General features: G+C 40.2%; 1 protein-coding gene across 7 annotated transcripts in view; it reads left to right on the top strand.

The window, feature by feature from the left end:
* Positions 1-15,664, top strand: part of SGIP1 (SH3GL interacting endocytic adaptor 1) — a 245,007-nt gene that overhangs the window by 26,104 nt on the left and 203,239 nt on the right. For all 7 annotated transcript variants that reach the window (XM_077120689.1, XM_077120683.1, XM_077120682.1 and 4 more), the window contains exon 2: positions 11,859-11,903. In XM_077120689.1, the coding sequence (XP_076976804.1) occupies positions 11,894-11,903 (10 nt within the window). In that variant the 5' untranslated portion in view covers positions 11,859-11,893. The remainder of the gene's footprint in view (positions 1-11,858; positions 11,904-15,664) is intronic.

Raw genomic sequence — 15,664 nt, 5'->3', positions numbered from 1 at the left:
CCCTCCTTCTCCTTTGATCCTTCACTAATCTACAGGATCCCTAGGCAATGTCCATTTTTATTTTTTCATGTTGAGAAGTGGTGTCAACACTAAAGGATAGGGGGATGTGATTACTTGATAATCTTGGAGATGCTGCTCTCTCTGGTTTCAGGATTTACGTGACCTTGGAACCCTCTGGGAATTATACGTTCCAAGAAGGCAAATGCACTACATGAAACCTTTGTAGAATTTCAGCTAGAGCTTTAGGTGTTCTTAAGAGTTAACAGGAGTGAGGATGAATGGGGCTTAACAAACCATGGCAACTAGCAGTATCTAGCTGAAGCTCACATAAAACAGCCTCTAGAAGCGGTTCTTGACTCTGATCTCTCCTAGCCACTGATGCCTTATTTTACTACACCTGTTTTTCCTTTTTCATCAGGAAGGCATTATTGATCCCATGGGCCAGGCTCATCCTGGGAGTCTGGCCCCACATTGCCAGGGAGATTTCATCCCTGGATGTCATTCAGGAGGTAGGGTGATGATTTTCCTCATAGAGTTGGGCTTAAAGAGAAAGAGAGAACCCACATCTGAGCCACAAAAGAGGTTTCCAGGAAGCAACTCTTAGACCTCGTTATAGGTACTCTAAGCTTCTCCACTACAGAAATAAGTTCCATAAGGGCAAGCCTCAAATTCAAGGACCTACCTGGGAGTCCCCAATGGTTGATATGGTACCTGGGGTTTCCCAGATGGGAAAGTTTAACAGTTCTATTTTTTTTATTCCTTCAGACCCTCAGGGGACCCTACCAATACTTATTAATTATCGACCCACCATAGTCTGAGATGTGACCTGATATTACAGTAAGATATATACAATTTTACAAACCTTGTTCTTATTCTGCATTAGTGGTTCCATCGCTCAGCTCCTCTGGGGGCTTTTTCTCTCCAAACATCTTTGGGTGTTTCTCTCTGAGCTATCTGGGGCCTTTTCTGAGTCCTTTATTTTCTTATAAAGGTCTCCAGTAAAAAAGATTAGGACCCACCTTGAAAATGGGGTGGGTCACATCTCAGTTGAAATAACCTAACCAAAACTTCCCAGCCACAACAGGTCTGCACCCACAAGAATGGGTAAAGGAACATGGCCATTTCTGGAGTTCCTAACAGCTTCAAACTACCACAATATTCAACAACCTTCCTGCTTTTCCAGTTATTTAAGTTCTTTTGTGTTCCTCAGAAGAATTTTAGTGTTCCCTTTATTAATCAAACCCACTTTTATTAATTTCATTCAGAGATTATTTGATGTTTTACTACTACTTTAAATTGGGTCTTTCCTTCCCTCTAATGAGTCATGTGTGCACAAATGCAGGTTATTGATTCTTGTATATTAAATCTTTTATCCAGAAGGGATGAGCCAAGAAAGCAGTGTATCGAGGTATAAAATCTAGTTAGTCCAAAAGGGCAACTGGTAAATAGCCAGAAAATATCTGAAACAACTGCTTAGGGGGACGTCAGTGACCAGAAACACATCATACACCATTCTGGAATGGGTGGAACAGCTGAGATCTCACACAGAAGTGTAAGTCTCCTAGCTGTGAAAGCTGGCACCACTCCCCCACTGTCTTGGAGTTGTTTCCCCATGAGAAAAAGAAGCCCTCTCAACTAGGAGTAAGGAAGGTAGTTCAACCAAGCTCCAATTGCTGAATTAATTAATAAACTTGGACTGCTGGATACAAGCTCTGAGGACAGATAAACATGGAGAAGGATGAGAGGAACCCAGAGGTTTTGTTCCAACAGAGAAGAGGTGGGCCTGATGGAAAAAAAAGAGGCTTTTAGAGTTGGTCGAGCTCACAATAGTGAAAAGGGGCACCTAGAACTGGGTACCAACTCTGACTCTTGATTGGTAAACCCAGGGGGCTTGGGACTGGCTGTAAAAGGGTTTTATTCCTCTCTCTCTCTCTCTCTCTCTCTCTCTCTCTCTCTCTTAACTTCCTAACATCCCATTAGATAGAACTGCATGTGGGTATTCTTAGGCTTTAGCAGTGTCCCAGGCAAGAGAAAATTAACATACGTCTGAGAGACAAAGTAACTAGTCAGGTGAAGGAGGTAATTCCTTAAGGGACATATCTTTAAGTAGCTTCTATTTGAAGAGTTCCAGGAAGATAGTGGAAAATGATAGATTAAGTTCAACCTGCTCCAAGTAACAGCTAGAAAAGGGATGGGAGGGCAACTGAGTCCATGATTCCAGGGTGTAAGCGACTTGGGAGAGTCTTCTGCACCATATAGGGTGGCCCTGGTTGAAAAAGCTGAGGAACTGAGAAGCAGAGACTCAGAAACCATCTGACTGGAGCAAACAGTCTAATCCAGAAGGCTGGAGCCCTTCGTAGTGCATGGACAGAGAGACAGGGACCAGGAATTAAGCCAAGCTGCGTTTCTTGAAAGCACTACCCTCACCAGAGCAGCCCTGAGACCCATGACTCATCCCATACCTCATGCACTTGAACCCTATAACCCTCTCCCCTTCCCTGCACTCCAAGCACCCCCACCCCACCAACCCCTCATGCACATGCCTGCCCCACAACCCCACCCCAAGTGCACATCTGCCTGACCCAGTCCAACCCACCTCTCCTGCAAAAGTGCAGTCTCATCCCTTCCCTCCAAAGCCCTATCTCCCATTCCCTGCCCCCTGCAGGTGGTTGACAGCATATAAAGACTGAGAATGCTTACCTCCATACCCAGGCTACACCCACCCTCAGCCCATAAAGTCATGCAACCCCACCCTGCTCCAAATCCTACTAAAACTCTTCAAAAAAATTGAAGAGGACAGAAAGCTACCTAACTCATTCTATGAAGCCAACATCACCCTAATACCAAAACCAGACAAAGATACTACAAGAAAAGAAAATTACAGTTCAATCTCTTTAATGAATATAGATGCAAAAATCATCAACAGAATACCTACAAATCGATTCAAGCAGCACATTAAAAGAATTATACACCATGACCAAATGGTATTTAATCCAGGTATGCAACATGGTTTAACACAAGAAAATCAATTAATGTAATACACAGATGGTGATTAAATGTACAAATATAAAAAACACTTTTACATGAGGGAGAACAAATGAACGTCAACATTGCAAAGGTGTTGAAAATGAATGGTATATGGAAAAAATACAATCAATGCAAACTAGAGTCTATAACTAACAATAAAATTATAACATGCTTCCAGTAAATGTAACAAAGACAATATACCAAAGCTAATATGAATAACGGGGGGATAAAAAGGAGAGGAATGAGATTCTTTTTTTTTTTAATTTTGTAACAAATAAACATTTTTTGCTTTAGTCTCACAGATAAGGTGACATTTTAAAATATAAATTACCATCTATTTTCAGCACCCTGCAATAATGACATTCCTTTGTTCTTCCTCATGCAAAAGCATTTTTAAAATTTGTACATTGTACATTTCACTATTATTGTACACTCTAGGCATTCCTAGATTATACCATCTCAATCTTTAACATCTATCTTTCTTTCTGATTTCATTTATGTCCCCAGCCCTCCTCCCTCTATCATTCTCACATGCAGCTTCATTCAGTGTTTTAACATAATTACATTACAGTTAGGTAGTATTGTGCTGTCCATTTCTGAGTTTTTGTATCCAGTCCTGTTGCACAGTCTGTATCCCTTCAGCTCCAATTACCCAATATCTTACCCTATTTCTATCTCCTGATGGTCTCTGTTATCAACGGAATATTCCAAGTTTATTCACTAATGTCAGTTCATATCAGTGAGATCATACAGTATTTGTCCTTCAGTGAGGAGTGAGATTCTTGCTGTTGGTGCTGGTGTTTCTCCTTTTTATCTTATTATTTTCTATTTTCATTTTTATTCTTCATTTTTTTCTTCCTCTTTCTTTGCAGAAGAAATGGAAATGTCCTTATATAGATTGTGGTGGTGAATGCATAACTAAGTGATTATACCAGGAACCAGTGATTGTTCACTTAGGATGGTTATATAGTGTGTGAATAAAATTGTTTAAAAAATAAACAGGGGCAGGCCACAGTGGCTTAGCAGACAGAGCTCTCACCCGCTATGCCAGAGACATGAGTTTGTTTCCCGGTGCCTGCCCATGTAAATAATAATAATAAAATGTGAAGAGAGGGATGTGCTTTTCCTTATTCACTATTTGTAGAGAAGTAGAATGTAACAGTCCACTAGAATGTAACAGAGGGAGGAGGGCAGTGTGGTGGTTCTACAGAAGGCTACATATAGGATTGCTCTATGATCCAGGAACCTCATTATCGGGCATTTTTTTGGAAGAACTGTAAGCAAGAACATGAATGGATATTTGCAAACTAGTGTTTTTGGCAGCAAGATTCACAATTTACAATGGATGGAGGTGGCCTAAGGGTACATCAACTGATGAATGGAGCGGGATCTATACAATGGAATATTGAGCAGCTGTAAAAAGGAAAGAAGTTGTGAGACATTCAACAAGTGAATGGAAATCGAGGGCAGGAATTTGAGTGAAATAAGCCAGAAATGAAAAGATAAACATTATAACTTCCTGCTAATATGGACTAACTGTAATATACAGACTCTGAGAATTGAATCTGAGAGCACAGATTATCAGGGGAAGCTTTATTGTAAAGGTACCTAGATTGTAAACACCTAGAGCATGCACATCTGAGTGTAACTGCTATTTCTAAATTCTGACATGCTGGGCTCTTTGTGTATAACCTGGTCAGTCTCTGGAACTTTGGGTATCTGTGTGACACATGACAGAACTAGAGTTCTGCAGCTATGAAGGTCAGCGTTATCCCACACAACAACTGTTTAAAAATCTGAAAAAAAAAGATCAGACTTCAATTAGAGACATGAATGTAGCAGGTCTGAGTAGGTAAAACAAAGAAGACTAAAGGGTAAAGGATGATACTGACTGTGTTTTAAAACTTCAACTTCTGTGTGAGACCAAAGGAAGAGATGTTTGTTTGGTATAAAATTTATATTTTCTGTGGCACATTATCTAATTTAACTTATATGGTTAGTTTATTCAAACACCTTAACTACATGGAACCTTGAATAGGGAGTGAGATCTTGTTGGTTTATACAAGTTAGTGTGATGCCCTGAGAGATCCCAGAGTAATTTGGTCAGAAACTAAAAAGGGGACAAAACCCTCTTGAGGGACTGGAAGAAAAAAGCAGAAATATTAAACTTCCCCTCCTTGGGAATTCTAGATATTCTTGTAAGCATTGGGGACTGTCAATTTAATAGGCTGAGCCCTTAATCTTGGGGCTTGTCCTTATGAAACTTACTCCTGCAGTGGGGAAGTTAAGCCTTTTCTAATTATGCCTGAGTCACCCCCAGAGAACTTCATTTTTTGCTCAGACGTGGCATCTATCATGAAGCCAAATGAGCAGGTAAACCCACTTTTTTCCCCTCCTACATGGGACATGACGCCCAGCGGGGTAAATCTCCCTGGCAACAATGTGAGACATAACTCCCAGAGATGAGCTTGGCCATGGAATTATGGGATTGAGAAAGACTTCCTGACCAAAAGGAAGAAGAGAAGTGAAACAGAAAGTTTCAGTGGCTGAGAGATATCGAGTTGAAAAGTCATTCTGAAGGTTGTTCCTATGCATTATACAGCTATCCCTTTTTGATTTTTTAGTGGATTAGAATAGCTAGAAGGAAATACCTGAAAATGGTGAACTGAATTCCAGTAGCCTTCATTCTTGAAGATGACTGTATAATTATATAGCTTTTACAGTGTGGCCATGCGATTGTGAAAACCTTGTGGCTGGCACTCCCTTTAACCAGTGTATGGACAGATGAGTAAAATAATAAGGACAAATAGTAAATAAGTAATAGGGTGTGACAAGGGATACAGGATATTTGGGGTGTTCTTTTTCATTTTTATTTTTATTCTTATTCTTAAATGTATTCTTTGAAGTGGTTAAAGCATTCAAAATTGATTGTGGTGATGAATGCTGTACAACTATATGATAATACCATGAACCACTGAGTGTACACTTTCAATGATTATACGGTATGTGAATATATCTCAATAACACTACATTTAAAAAAATTACAACATCAAAAATAATTTTTACTCAGATTATTTTGAATTCTCTTAACATTCTTTTAACATTTCTAGTAGATTTTTAATTTTTTTTTTTGCATGAGCAGGCACCAGGAACCGAATTGTAGTAGATTTTTAATTTATTTTCTTCGGTTTTCCAAGTAAACCATAAAATAACATTTTAATTAACAGAATAAGCTAGTCTGTGTTGTGGTGATAAATAAACCCTAAAAGCTCAGGGCTTAACACAATGAAAGTTTAATTCTAGCACATGCAAATTCTAAATAAGATCAGGCAGCTCTCTGTCATTTGGAAGAGAAGAGAGACATGGAGACTATACGGAATGTTTGTAAAAGCCAAGCCTTTACATCAGTACTGCCTATATCCCATTGAGTTGAATGCAGTCAGGCATTATCTAGATGGCGACCCTATCTAGAGGCAAGGAAGATTGACAGATGCAGTCTTCCTGTGTTTCCAGGTAGAGAAAGTGGTGTGTTAAGCACATATCACGGTCTCTGGTGTAATTTTATTTCCTTTTCTTGACTAAATTTGCTGGCCAGCATCACTAGAGCAATACTGAATATTAAATAATAGCAAATAATAGTATTGATAAAGGACCTTACGTCTCATCCCTGATTTTAAGGAGAATTTTTTCATTATATCTCCATTTAACAAAATGGTAGATTTGGGGAGGACATTTGTATATTTCGCCATGAGGAAGTTTTTATCTCTTTCTTTGCTATTAAGATTTTTATTTATGAGTGTTACAAGCTGAAATTTATCAAAAACCTTTTGAGTTACTATAACGATACAATTACCTTTTTGATATCTTAGCATTTTGAATTATGTTAATGATTTCTTAATGTTTAACTATTGTATTCCTGGAATAAAGTCCAATTTATTAAGGTATATATAATATTTTTGAAAATATTTTGAAAATCCAGATTCTGTTTACTATTATTATATTTATTATAGAGTTTTTGCATCAAAATTCATAAGTGGGGCAGTGAATGGTGGCTCAGTGGCAGAGTTCTCACCTGCCATGCTAGAGACCCAGGTTTGATTCTTGGTGCCTGGCCATGCAAAAAAATGAAAAATTGAAAATTAAAAAAAAATTACAAGTGATGGTGCCTGTCCATGCAAAACAAAAAAAAAAATCATAAGTGGGACTGAACTATCTTCTAAAAATATTTTTGTCAAGTTTCATAATTCACAAAATGAAATTTGAAGTTTTTTTCTGTTTTTTCTAAATTCTTGAACTGTTTAAGCTGCATCTGAATTAACTAAGTCTTCAAAGAGAGAAAGAATCCCACTATGCTTAGGCCAGCTGCTGTTGCTGTTCCCAGTTCTTCATACGCATGGCCACTGGGCCTATCATGGCTCAATATTGGTTGTATCCACTTTACCATTCATTATAGCTATAACATTTTTATTGATACATATTATATGCTTTCAAACATCCAAAATGTACAGTCAACGGTTCCCAGTATCATCACATACCTGTGCATTCAACATCACAATAGACTTTTTTTTCTTTTTTGTGAAAAATAACATATATACAAAAAAAGCAATGCATTTCAAAAGCACACCACCCCAATTAGTTGTAGAACAGATTTCAGAGTTTTGTCTGGGTTACAGTTCCACAATTTTAGGTTTTTACTACTAGCTGCTCCAAGACACTGGAGACTAAAAGAAATATCCATATAATGATTCAGCAATCATACTGTTCTGTTAAACCCTACCTTCTCTATATAACTCCTCCATTTCCTTTGATTTTTCTCCCATTCTTTAGTTATTTCGGCTAGGCCCATTCTAACTTTCTTCACGTGGAAGGGGTTGTCAATAATATAGGATGGGGGATGGAATTAGTTGTTCTGGAAGAACTGGCCCTTCTGCATTTCAGGACTTATCTGGTCCAGGAAACCATCTAGAAAATCTTTTGTTTTCCCCCTGACCCAAATAATCTGTTTAGTTTATTAAAGCTGCCAGAATGCAATATACTAGAAATGGAACATTTTTGAAAAGGGAAATTTATTAAGTTGCAAGTTTATAGTTCTAAAACTATAAAAATGTCCACACTAAGGCATCCAGAAAAAGACACCTTGATTGAGGAAAGGCTGATGGGTTCCAAACACCTCTGTCAGTTGGGAAGGCACATGGTGATGTCTGCTAGCTTTCTCTTCCAGGAGGATAAGAAAGCTCTTCATACAGTTTCTTTGGGGGCATTTTCTTTCTGCATCTCCAAAAGTCTCTGGCTGTGTGGATTAGGATTAACACCCATCCTGATTCAGCTGGCCACAGCTTAACTAAAAATAGTATCTTCAAAAAGTCCTTTTTACAATGGGTTCACATCGACAGAAAATGATTAAGATTAAGGACATTTTTCTTTCTGGAGTACAGATTTCAACTTCCCACTTATACCCATGCAAATTCTATCTGAAGTTGTTACCCAGGGGTGGAAAGCAGGCACCCTGGGGTTCTCTGATTCTCCTGCACCTTACATCTCCAATATGCACTCCTACCACACACACTCCCCAGTATCACAGAATTTGTACTCACCTGCAAGTTTTACATGAGCACTTTTACCTATTTAGAACTGGCATTCATAACTTATTCTAATTATCTACAGACTCTAATTTTTTCAACAAACTGCACCTCTGAATGCATCACCTCTTTGATGCATCTGCTAACCCTTTGGTGTTAATAATAGTAATAATAATATTAAAAAGCTATCATGGAGGGGTTATTATGCTTCAGACAAAATGATAAGTAATTTATTGGCAAGGTATTTAGAAAACTGCTTTGCACACAGAAGCCATTCATAAATGTTTGCCATTACTAATATTTATAGTGCTATAAAGTTATTATTTTTATCCCTGCTACACAGATTAGGAAACTGTGGGACACAGAGAATTACCTAACTTGTCTAGGAGGTCACACAGCCATTAAGTGACAGAGACAGAACTTGATTCCAGTCTGAAATCAATAGCCATCTGTGCCAGTTTGAAGTTATTATGTACTCCAGAAAAGTCATGCCCTTTAATCCCTATTCTAAATTGCTGGGTGGGTTTTTTTATTGTTTCCATGGAGATGTGATCCATCCAATTGTGGGTGGTAACTTTTGATTAGATGATATCCATGAAGATGTGTCTCCACCCATTCAAGGTGGGGTTGCTTACTGGAGCCTGTTAAGAGGGAACCATTTTAGAAAAAGCTTTAGAACTAACAGAGTTCACACAGCCAGAGAACTTTGGAGATGCTGAAGGAAAACACCCCTGGTGAAGCCTTATGAAATGAGGAGAGAAAGCTAACAGCTGTCACCATGTGCCTTTCCAGCTGAAAGAGAAAGCCCATATGTCATTGGCCTTTTTGAGCCAGTATCTCTTTTCCTGGATGCCTTACTTTGGACATTTTTATAACTTTGCCTAAATTTGGATATTTTCATGGCCTTAGAACTGTAAAATTTGCAAGTTAATAAATACTCTTTTTAAAAGCTGTTCCATTTCTGGTATCTTGCATTCCAGCAGCTTGCAAACTAAAACACCATCCATGTTCTTAACCATCACAAAAATACCTTTGGTACATACACACTATCCTTCTTGGGATAATATCCTCCAGATTTAAAGGCAGTTTAAGTTGTACTCAAGGCAGGTTTTACTTTGTAAGTCTTTTCTTTTTTAAAATTCAGCTACCTCATAGATTTAAGGAAAAAAGCACAAGGATTTGTATCTCCCTGGAGAGTCTTATTTGGAAATTTACAGTCCACTGAAATATGAGTCCTCAGGGAGCACAATGAGTTTTTTTAAACTCTTAAGTTACCAAGGAACTGAGTTTTGGTTTTTCCTTCTTTCTTTCTTTCTTTTTGTTTTTTAAGCTATTAATATGTTCTTTTAGTCAGCCTTTGTAGTGATATTTTCTTTAGTAGTTCTTGGCCAGCAGTACTTCACATTTGCTCTGGTGGAAAAGAACTAGATTCATGTCAAAGGCTGAGCAATATTTCAAGTTCATGGATGCATTTGTAATATAAATTATTAACGATAAGAGACTCAAATCTGATCATATAATGCATTTTACTTCCTAAAGTTATTTTGAAGGTATTTTCATGTGATGTTCACAACTGCCCTATAATGTCATAGCTTCCCTCCTAGTCACGTTGCTAGAAGAGAAAAATGCCCAGTTTTCTGATGTTGTCTCCCCAGGGTTCTTAATAGGCCTTTCCCTCTATCACGCTTCTCCTCCTTCTCCCTCTCTGGTCCCCCGGGCCACCCCCCTCCTTCCTTACTTGCGGGAGCCGGCTAGAAGGGAAATGAGGATCACTGGACCCGGTGCTTCGTTCTTTTATAAGGCTCCTGGGGTTCTCGGGGAGCAGAGTTTGGTGACAGACTCTCACGGGGTGCCATGGGCCTTCCCTGTGGCAGGGTCTCCAGACCCCATCCCTTGAAGCTGAAAAGCCCTGAGGCCAGAACCGGCCACACGGTTGCCTCCCTCCGGATTTCCACTGGGGTGAACGAATGCGCTTGAAAGCGTTTGTAGAGAGAGGCAAGAGCCAGGGCGAGATAGACGTGCATTGAGAAGTCTGTACCCTACAGGGACAGCCGCTGGCAGCCGCAGCCGCGTTGGGTGAGGAGAAAGGCTCTGCCCGCCCCACCTGGGCAGCAAGGCCGCTCACGTGCGCGCCCCGCCGCCGAGGGCGCAGCAGCCGCGGGACTCGAACCTGGGAGTCGGAGAGCGGCCCCCGGAGCCCCGGCTGGAGCGGGGCAAAGCCGCCGGCACAGCGCCCTCCGGTTAGGCTCAGACCTCCCCTCCCTGCCTGCCCCCCTCTCTCTCCCGCCTCTTGCCCCAGAAATGATCTCAAGCGTCCCCAGTCTGATTTCGGAGCCCCACTCGGGTGGGTTCTTTTGTTTCTTTGTTTTAATGTCAGGTCCCAGCCCTTCGGCATGTCATGCGCGATTAAGTCCCCGGCTCTCAAGAAGGCAGCTGGGGTGAAATTTCTTCTGCATCATCCTTTTGGGGATAATTGTTTATGATGTGACGTCAGCCGGATTGATTTTTTTTCTCTCTCTTGAATGAGAGACACAGAGAGGGACAAAAAGAGCGAGACTACAGATGTGTGCGGAGGGCACAAGGCACAGATCTTTGGAATTCCTTTAGGGCAAAAGGAGGTGGCAACAGGAGTTTCAAAGTGTAGCTGCTGAGACCCTGGGCTGCCTGGATTTATTAAGAAGTTTGTCTTTAAAAAGAAAAGCCCTCCTCGGCGAGCCCCTTAGGTGCTCCTTTTCTGCGAGAGCCGCCCGGTAAGGTGGCAGCGCCTGCTAATTCATCTCGGGTCCCCAGCCGCTGCGATAAATAGACCGAGAGAGACGGCGAGGAGGGTCGGGGGAAGTGCGTCACCAGGTGGGGAAGCGGTCGTGTACTCGGTGACAAGCGGGAGGGCATGGGGGTGGAAGGGAAAGGGGACGGGAAATCGGTTCGGTGCGCTCTCCGGGGGTATTGTGTCAGGAGATGCGGGCTGCCTACCATGTGACGCGGCCCAGAGCTGAAGGGATTGGCCAAGGCGGCGCAGGCGGTGCAGCTCCGCCGGCTCGCTGTGCCTCTCCTTTCTCTCTCAGCATCTTCCCGGGAGCCTGTAGGTGAAGCAGCACCAGCAACATCCATGGCCTGTCTCTGGGGTTAACACTTGTCTCCTTTGGCTTTGGCAGTGGACAGAGCAAACCTCCGGAGCGGCACTGTGAGGACTTAGCTGGGAAGTGGAATCCTATCCTCCCGTGTTTTTTTTTTTTTTTTTTTTTTTTCCAGACTCCTTGGAAATTAAGGAATGCAATTCTGCCACCATGATGGAAGGTAGGATGCTCTCTGGTGTCGTTGATGGGCTCCAGTTTGGACAGCACAGCTTTGAAGCGTGTGTGCAGCCTGTGTGTGGCTGCTCTAGAACCTGGTTGGCAGGATTTTGCAAGCTGAAATGCTGCAGTTTGCTTGCAGCAGACCAGGGCTCACACTAATGGAATCAAACCAAAGGGCTTCTGCTTAGCTCAGAACCTCCCGAGCTCTAGCCTCCTTTGCGAGAGGGAAACCTGAAGTGTTAGTAGGGAACTGAGATACAGCCAGGAAAGAGCTTGCAGAGCAAATAAGTTGGGAGAGAAATGGTTTTCGGTGCTGGGTTCCTGGGACTACACTGATTAAACATTTACAATGGAAACTTGTTTTCTGATCCTGACATTAGACCGGAGGGGTCATTGGCAGAGTTATCCATACTGTCCTTTGCAGTGAATTGTTTAAAAAAAATTTTAAATTCATGTGAAATATTTTTTTCTCTCTGCAATTTGCTGCTTATTATTGGAGAGAGGAGTGCAGTAAATTTCGTCCCTAAGCTATAGTTTTATGGGGATGTCATTGCAATGGAATGAGCAATGTAAAGAAAATATTCAGGCCTTCTGGCTCCTAATTCAGGGTCTTATCAGGTTGAAAAAGAAATTTGTGCTTCCTAAATGCTTTCCCTTATGCAATGGGTCTTAGCCAAGCATCAAATAATTACTTTCCAATAGCCTTTTTGCACTCAATTTTAAGTTTAAAGAGGAACTTCTCCTGGGGAGATGCCTTTTAAAATATATTTTATTCTACCAAATTTTCCTTTGAAACCTGAGATAGTGACAGCCAAGATTGGCTCAAAAAAGCAGCAAGCTGGTCAGGAAAGAAGCAGACAGATCTAGGCTGGCTTTGATTTTATGTTTTCACACTACAGGATGGTTGCAAAAACTCCTGGCCTTTCCTAAGATGACAGGCAGAAATTTGCCCCCAGCCCGGATTTCACAATGCAGAATCAAATGCATAATGGGTCTCAAATCAGCCATGAAAATGGCAGAGAGGCACCTCTTAAACCAAAGTCTGTCCTACGGATTTTAAGTGTTCCTTAAAAATTTAACAAAATGGAATGTGAGGAGGATGGTTTAAAGAAAAAAAAAAGAAGTGTAGCTTGTACTTATTTGGCTGAAATGAATTCATTTAGTCTTTCTGTCATCATGTCAAACGTTGTTAAGGTGATTTGGAAGAGTGAAGAATTCTGGAGTCATGGCCCATAGATTTTAAAAAATAGAAGAGAGATTGGGTATCATTTTGCTATGGAGCTGGGTCTTGTTTTCAAAGGGCTCTGAAGCTAGTGCTTTAAATTCAGGCCTAAGTAAATTGAGATTACTAATGCTCTGAGATTAAATCATTTTCATTAATTCAAAATGGATTTAATCTTTGAATAACAAGGTAAGACAGAGTGTATTACTGATGAATTTTTCAATTAAAAGCTCATGTGGATTACTCTCCCCAGAAAAAAAAACTGTTATTTCTCTAACTAAATTTCATGTAGCATTTCTCAAAAATGCATCTCCCCACATTCTGATTAGATTTTAATATTGCATGGGGAAGTAGAAGATCTTTCGTTTGACTTTTTGCCTTGCAAACTATGGGGCTAAAGTGTCTTTGAAGGTAGTAACATTTAATAATGCTCATTGATTCTCCTGGTAATATAATTTATTGTGCCGTCCCAGAATGTCAGTTCAAAGCCCTGTGATAAGCTTATCTGAACTGCCTAAACTGAAATGAGAATTGTAACAAAGACTCGTGTGGGAGCTGAATGGGCACTATTGCTCTAGGTTTGCCAAATTTATATACTGACGGATGTTATCTCAGCACTGGTATGAATTTGGAGGTGACAGTATGGAGAACAGTTGCCTTCCATTAGATTCTTGCAAAAGAAATTGGACAGGTGTTCCTATTGGCTTCAAAATTAAAATGGAACTAATATATATTTTTAAAATCAGAACTGCTGCCGTAGTTCCTATTTACATTGCTTTCCAATCTTGTTACCTTAATGCTTCAGTGTTCTTGGAAAAGCTGGTGAGACCCTTAACCAGAAATCAGTTTGCCTTCTGATGACCTTCCAACTTAGTTGCCAGTTTTTTGTGTTCATATTTTTGATATCTGATTCCAGAGTTTCCCATTGAAATTGTTTTTATTCTAAGGTGGGGTGTAGCAGTTATTATTTCCATTTTACTCATCCTTAAGGAAAGCCAAGCTCTTACTTACTGTCTATCACTGTAACCTTGGAAAGATAATTGATCACCTAAAAGGCCCCCTAAAGTCCTGTTATAGTAGCTCTTTGATGAAACAGCAGTGGACTTTGAGAGTGTATCACCAATCATGATAGTTAAAGCAATGTCTGTACTCAGCTAGTACGTGTCACACACACGAACATATGCACACACTCACACTCACACTTGCTTGCACATACAATCATCCACACATGTCTAGAGAGGGAGGGAGCGCATGTTTGCATACATATGTGTATACATTTCTATACTTCTAAAGTCTGTTGTCTGCTACTTAAAGGAAAAGCATGGCAAAGGCAACTTTTCAAAGCCACTTATCTCTTATCTACCTTATGTTAAACAACAGTAAACAAATATTCAGTAGAGCAGCTCATAATTTGGTTCTGTGTTCTCATTTTTATGGGATGGGCATGTAGGTTCCACTCATTCAATGCTATTGGACGTCCTGGTCTTAGATGAGGGATACTGTTGTCTCGCTAGTGATTCTAATATCATGGGAGGCAGGGAAATAATTTCACTGGGCCTTCAAGTAGGTTACTGGCAGCTTGTGGCTCCATGGGTCATTTCAAATATTTTTATTAAAAACAAATATTTAAATGTATCAATTCCTTGATCCCTGCATTCTTTATTTTTTGGCAGAGGTTGATATTGAGTTGTTTCTTTCGTAAAGAATGCCACATCATGTGGCACTCTATATGGTATGAGTGTGAAGGGAAAGGTGCTGAGCAAAGGAAATTATTTGCTATGGGGTGTTTGTATTGGCTGAACTTACAGTGCAGTCTATATGAGTAAGACCCCTTATTCAAGGACTTTATTTTTTCACGTATTATTCAAAATAATATTATTATATTGAAAATGGCATTATAGCTACCCTTTTTAAGATAAGTGAAATTCAGTCGAGTTCCTCAAGACCTCTGATTATTTGTCTGGGAAGGCTGTCTGGGAAGCACTTTCCCTGTCCATGCAGAACTGGACTGAAGGTGCCTTGTGTTTTTAGTTCTATTGAACATAGCTTGCATAGCTCTTAGGTGCTGTACTGGAAAGAAAAGCCTCTGGGTGCCAATGGATCCATCCTATATAATGAGTAAAATGAAAACTTAACAAGCTCAATTTTTAATATTATTAATCAAAAATAAAAAGCGCTAATATTTATAGTGTTTGTTCTCTATGGCCATTGTTTTATGGATTTACCTCATTTGATCGTCATAACAGTCTTGTTTGGTAGACACTGTTATATTCATGTTATAGGTCAGGACAGTCAGGATAAAGTAATTTCCCATGTTAATAGTTAGCAAGTGGAAAAGCCAGAATTTAATCCAGACAGCCTGGCTCCAGAGTCCGTGCCCTCATTCACTCTGCCACACCCCCGGAGTTGAGATGAATTAAAGATATTGGTATCATTTCTGTTGTGTTATTGGGGAAAATACAATAAAATATTTTTTCAGGTGTCAAAGAATATCTGCTTACAAGCAGCTCTGTGGCATTGTTCATGTTTTTAATCCTTTT

This window comes from Tamandua tetradactyla, chromosome 11, assembly GCF_023851605.1.
Source record: "Tamandua tetradactyla isolate mTamTet1 chromosome 11, mTamTet1.pri, whole genome shotgun sequence".
Lineage (NCBI taxonomy): Eukaryota > Metazoa > Chordata > Mammalia > Pilosa > Myrmecophagidae > Tamandua > Tamandua tetradactyla.
This window is presented reverse-complemented; position numbering and strand designations above follow the sequence as displayed.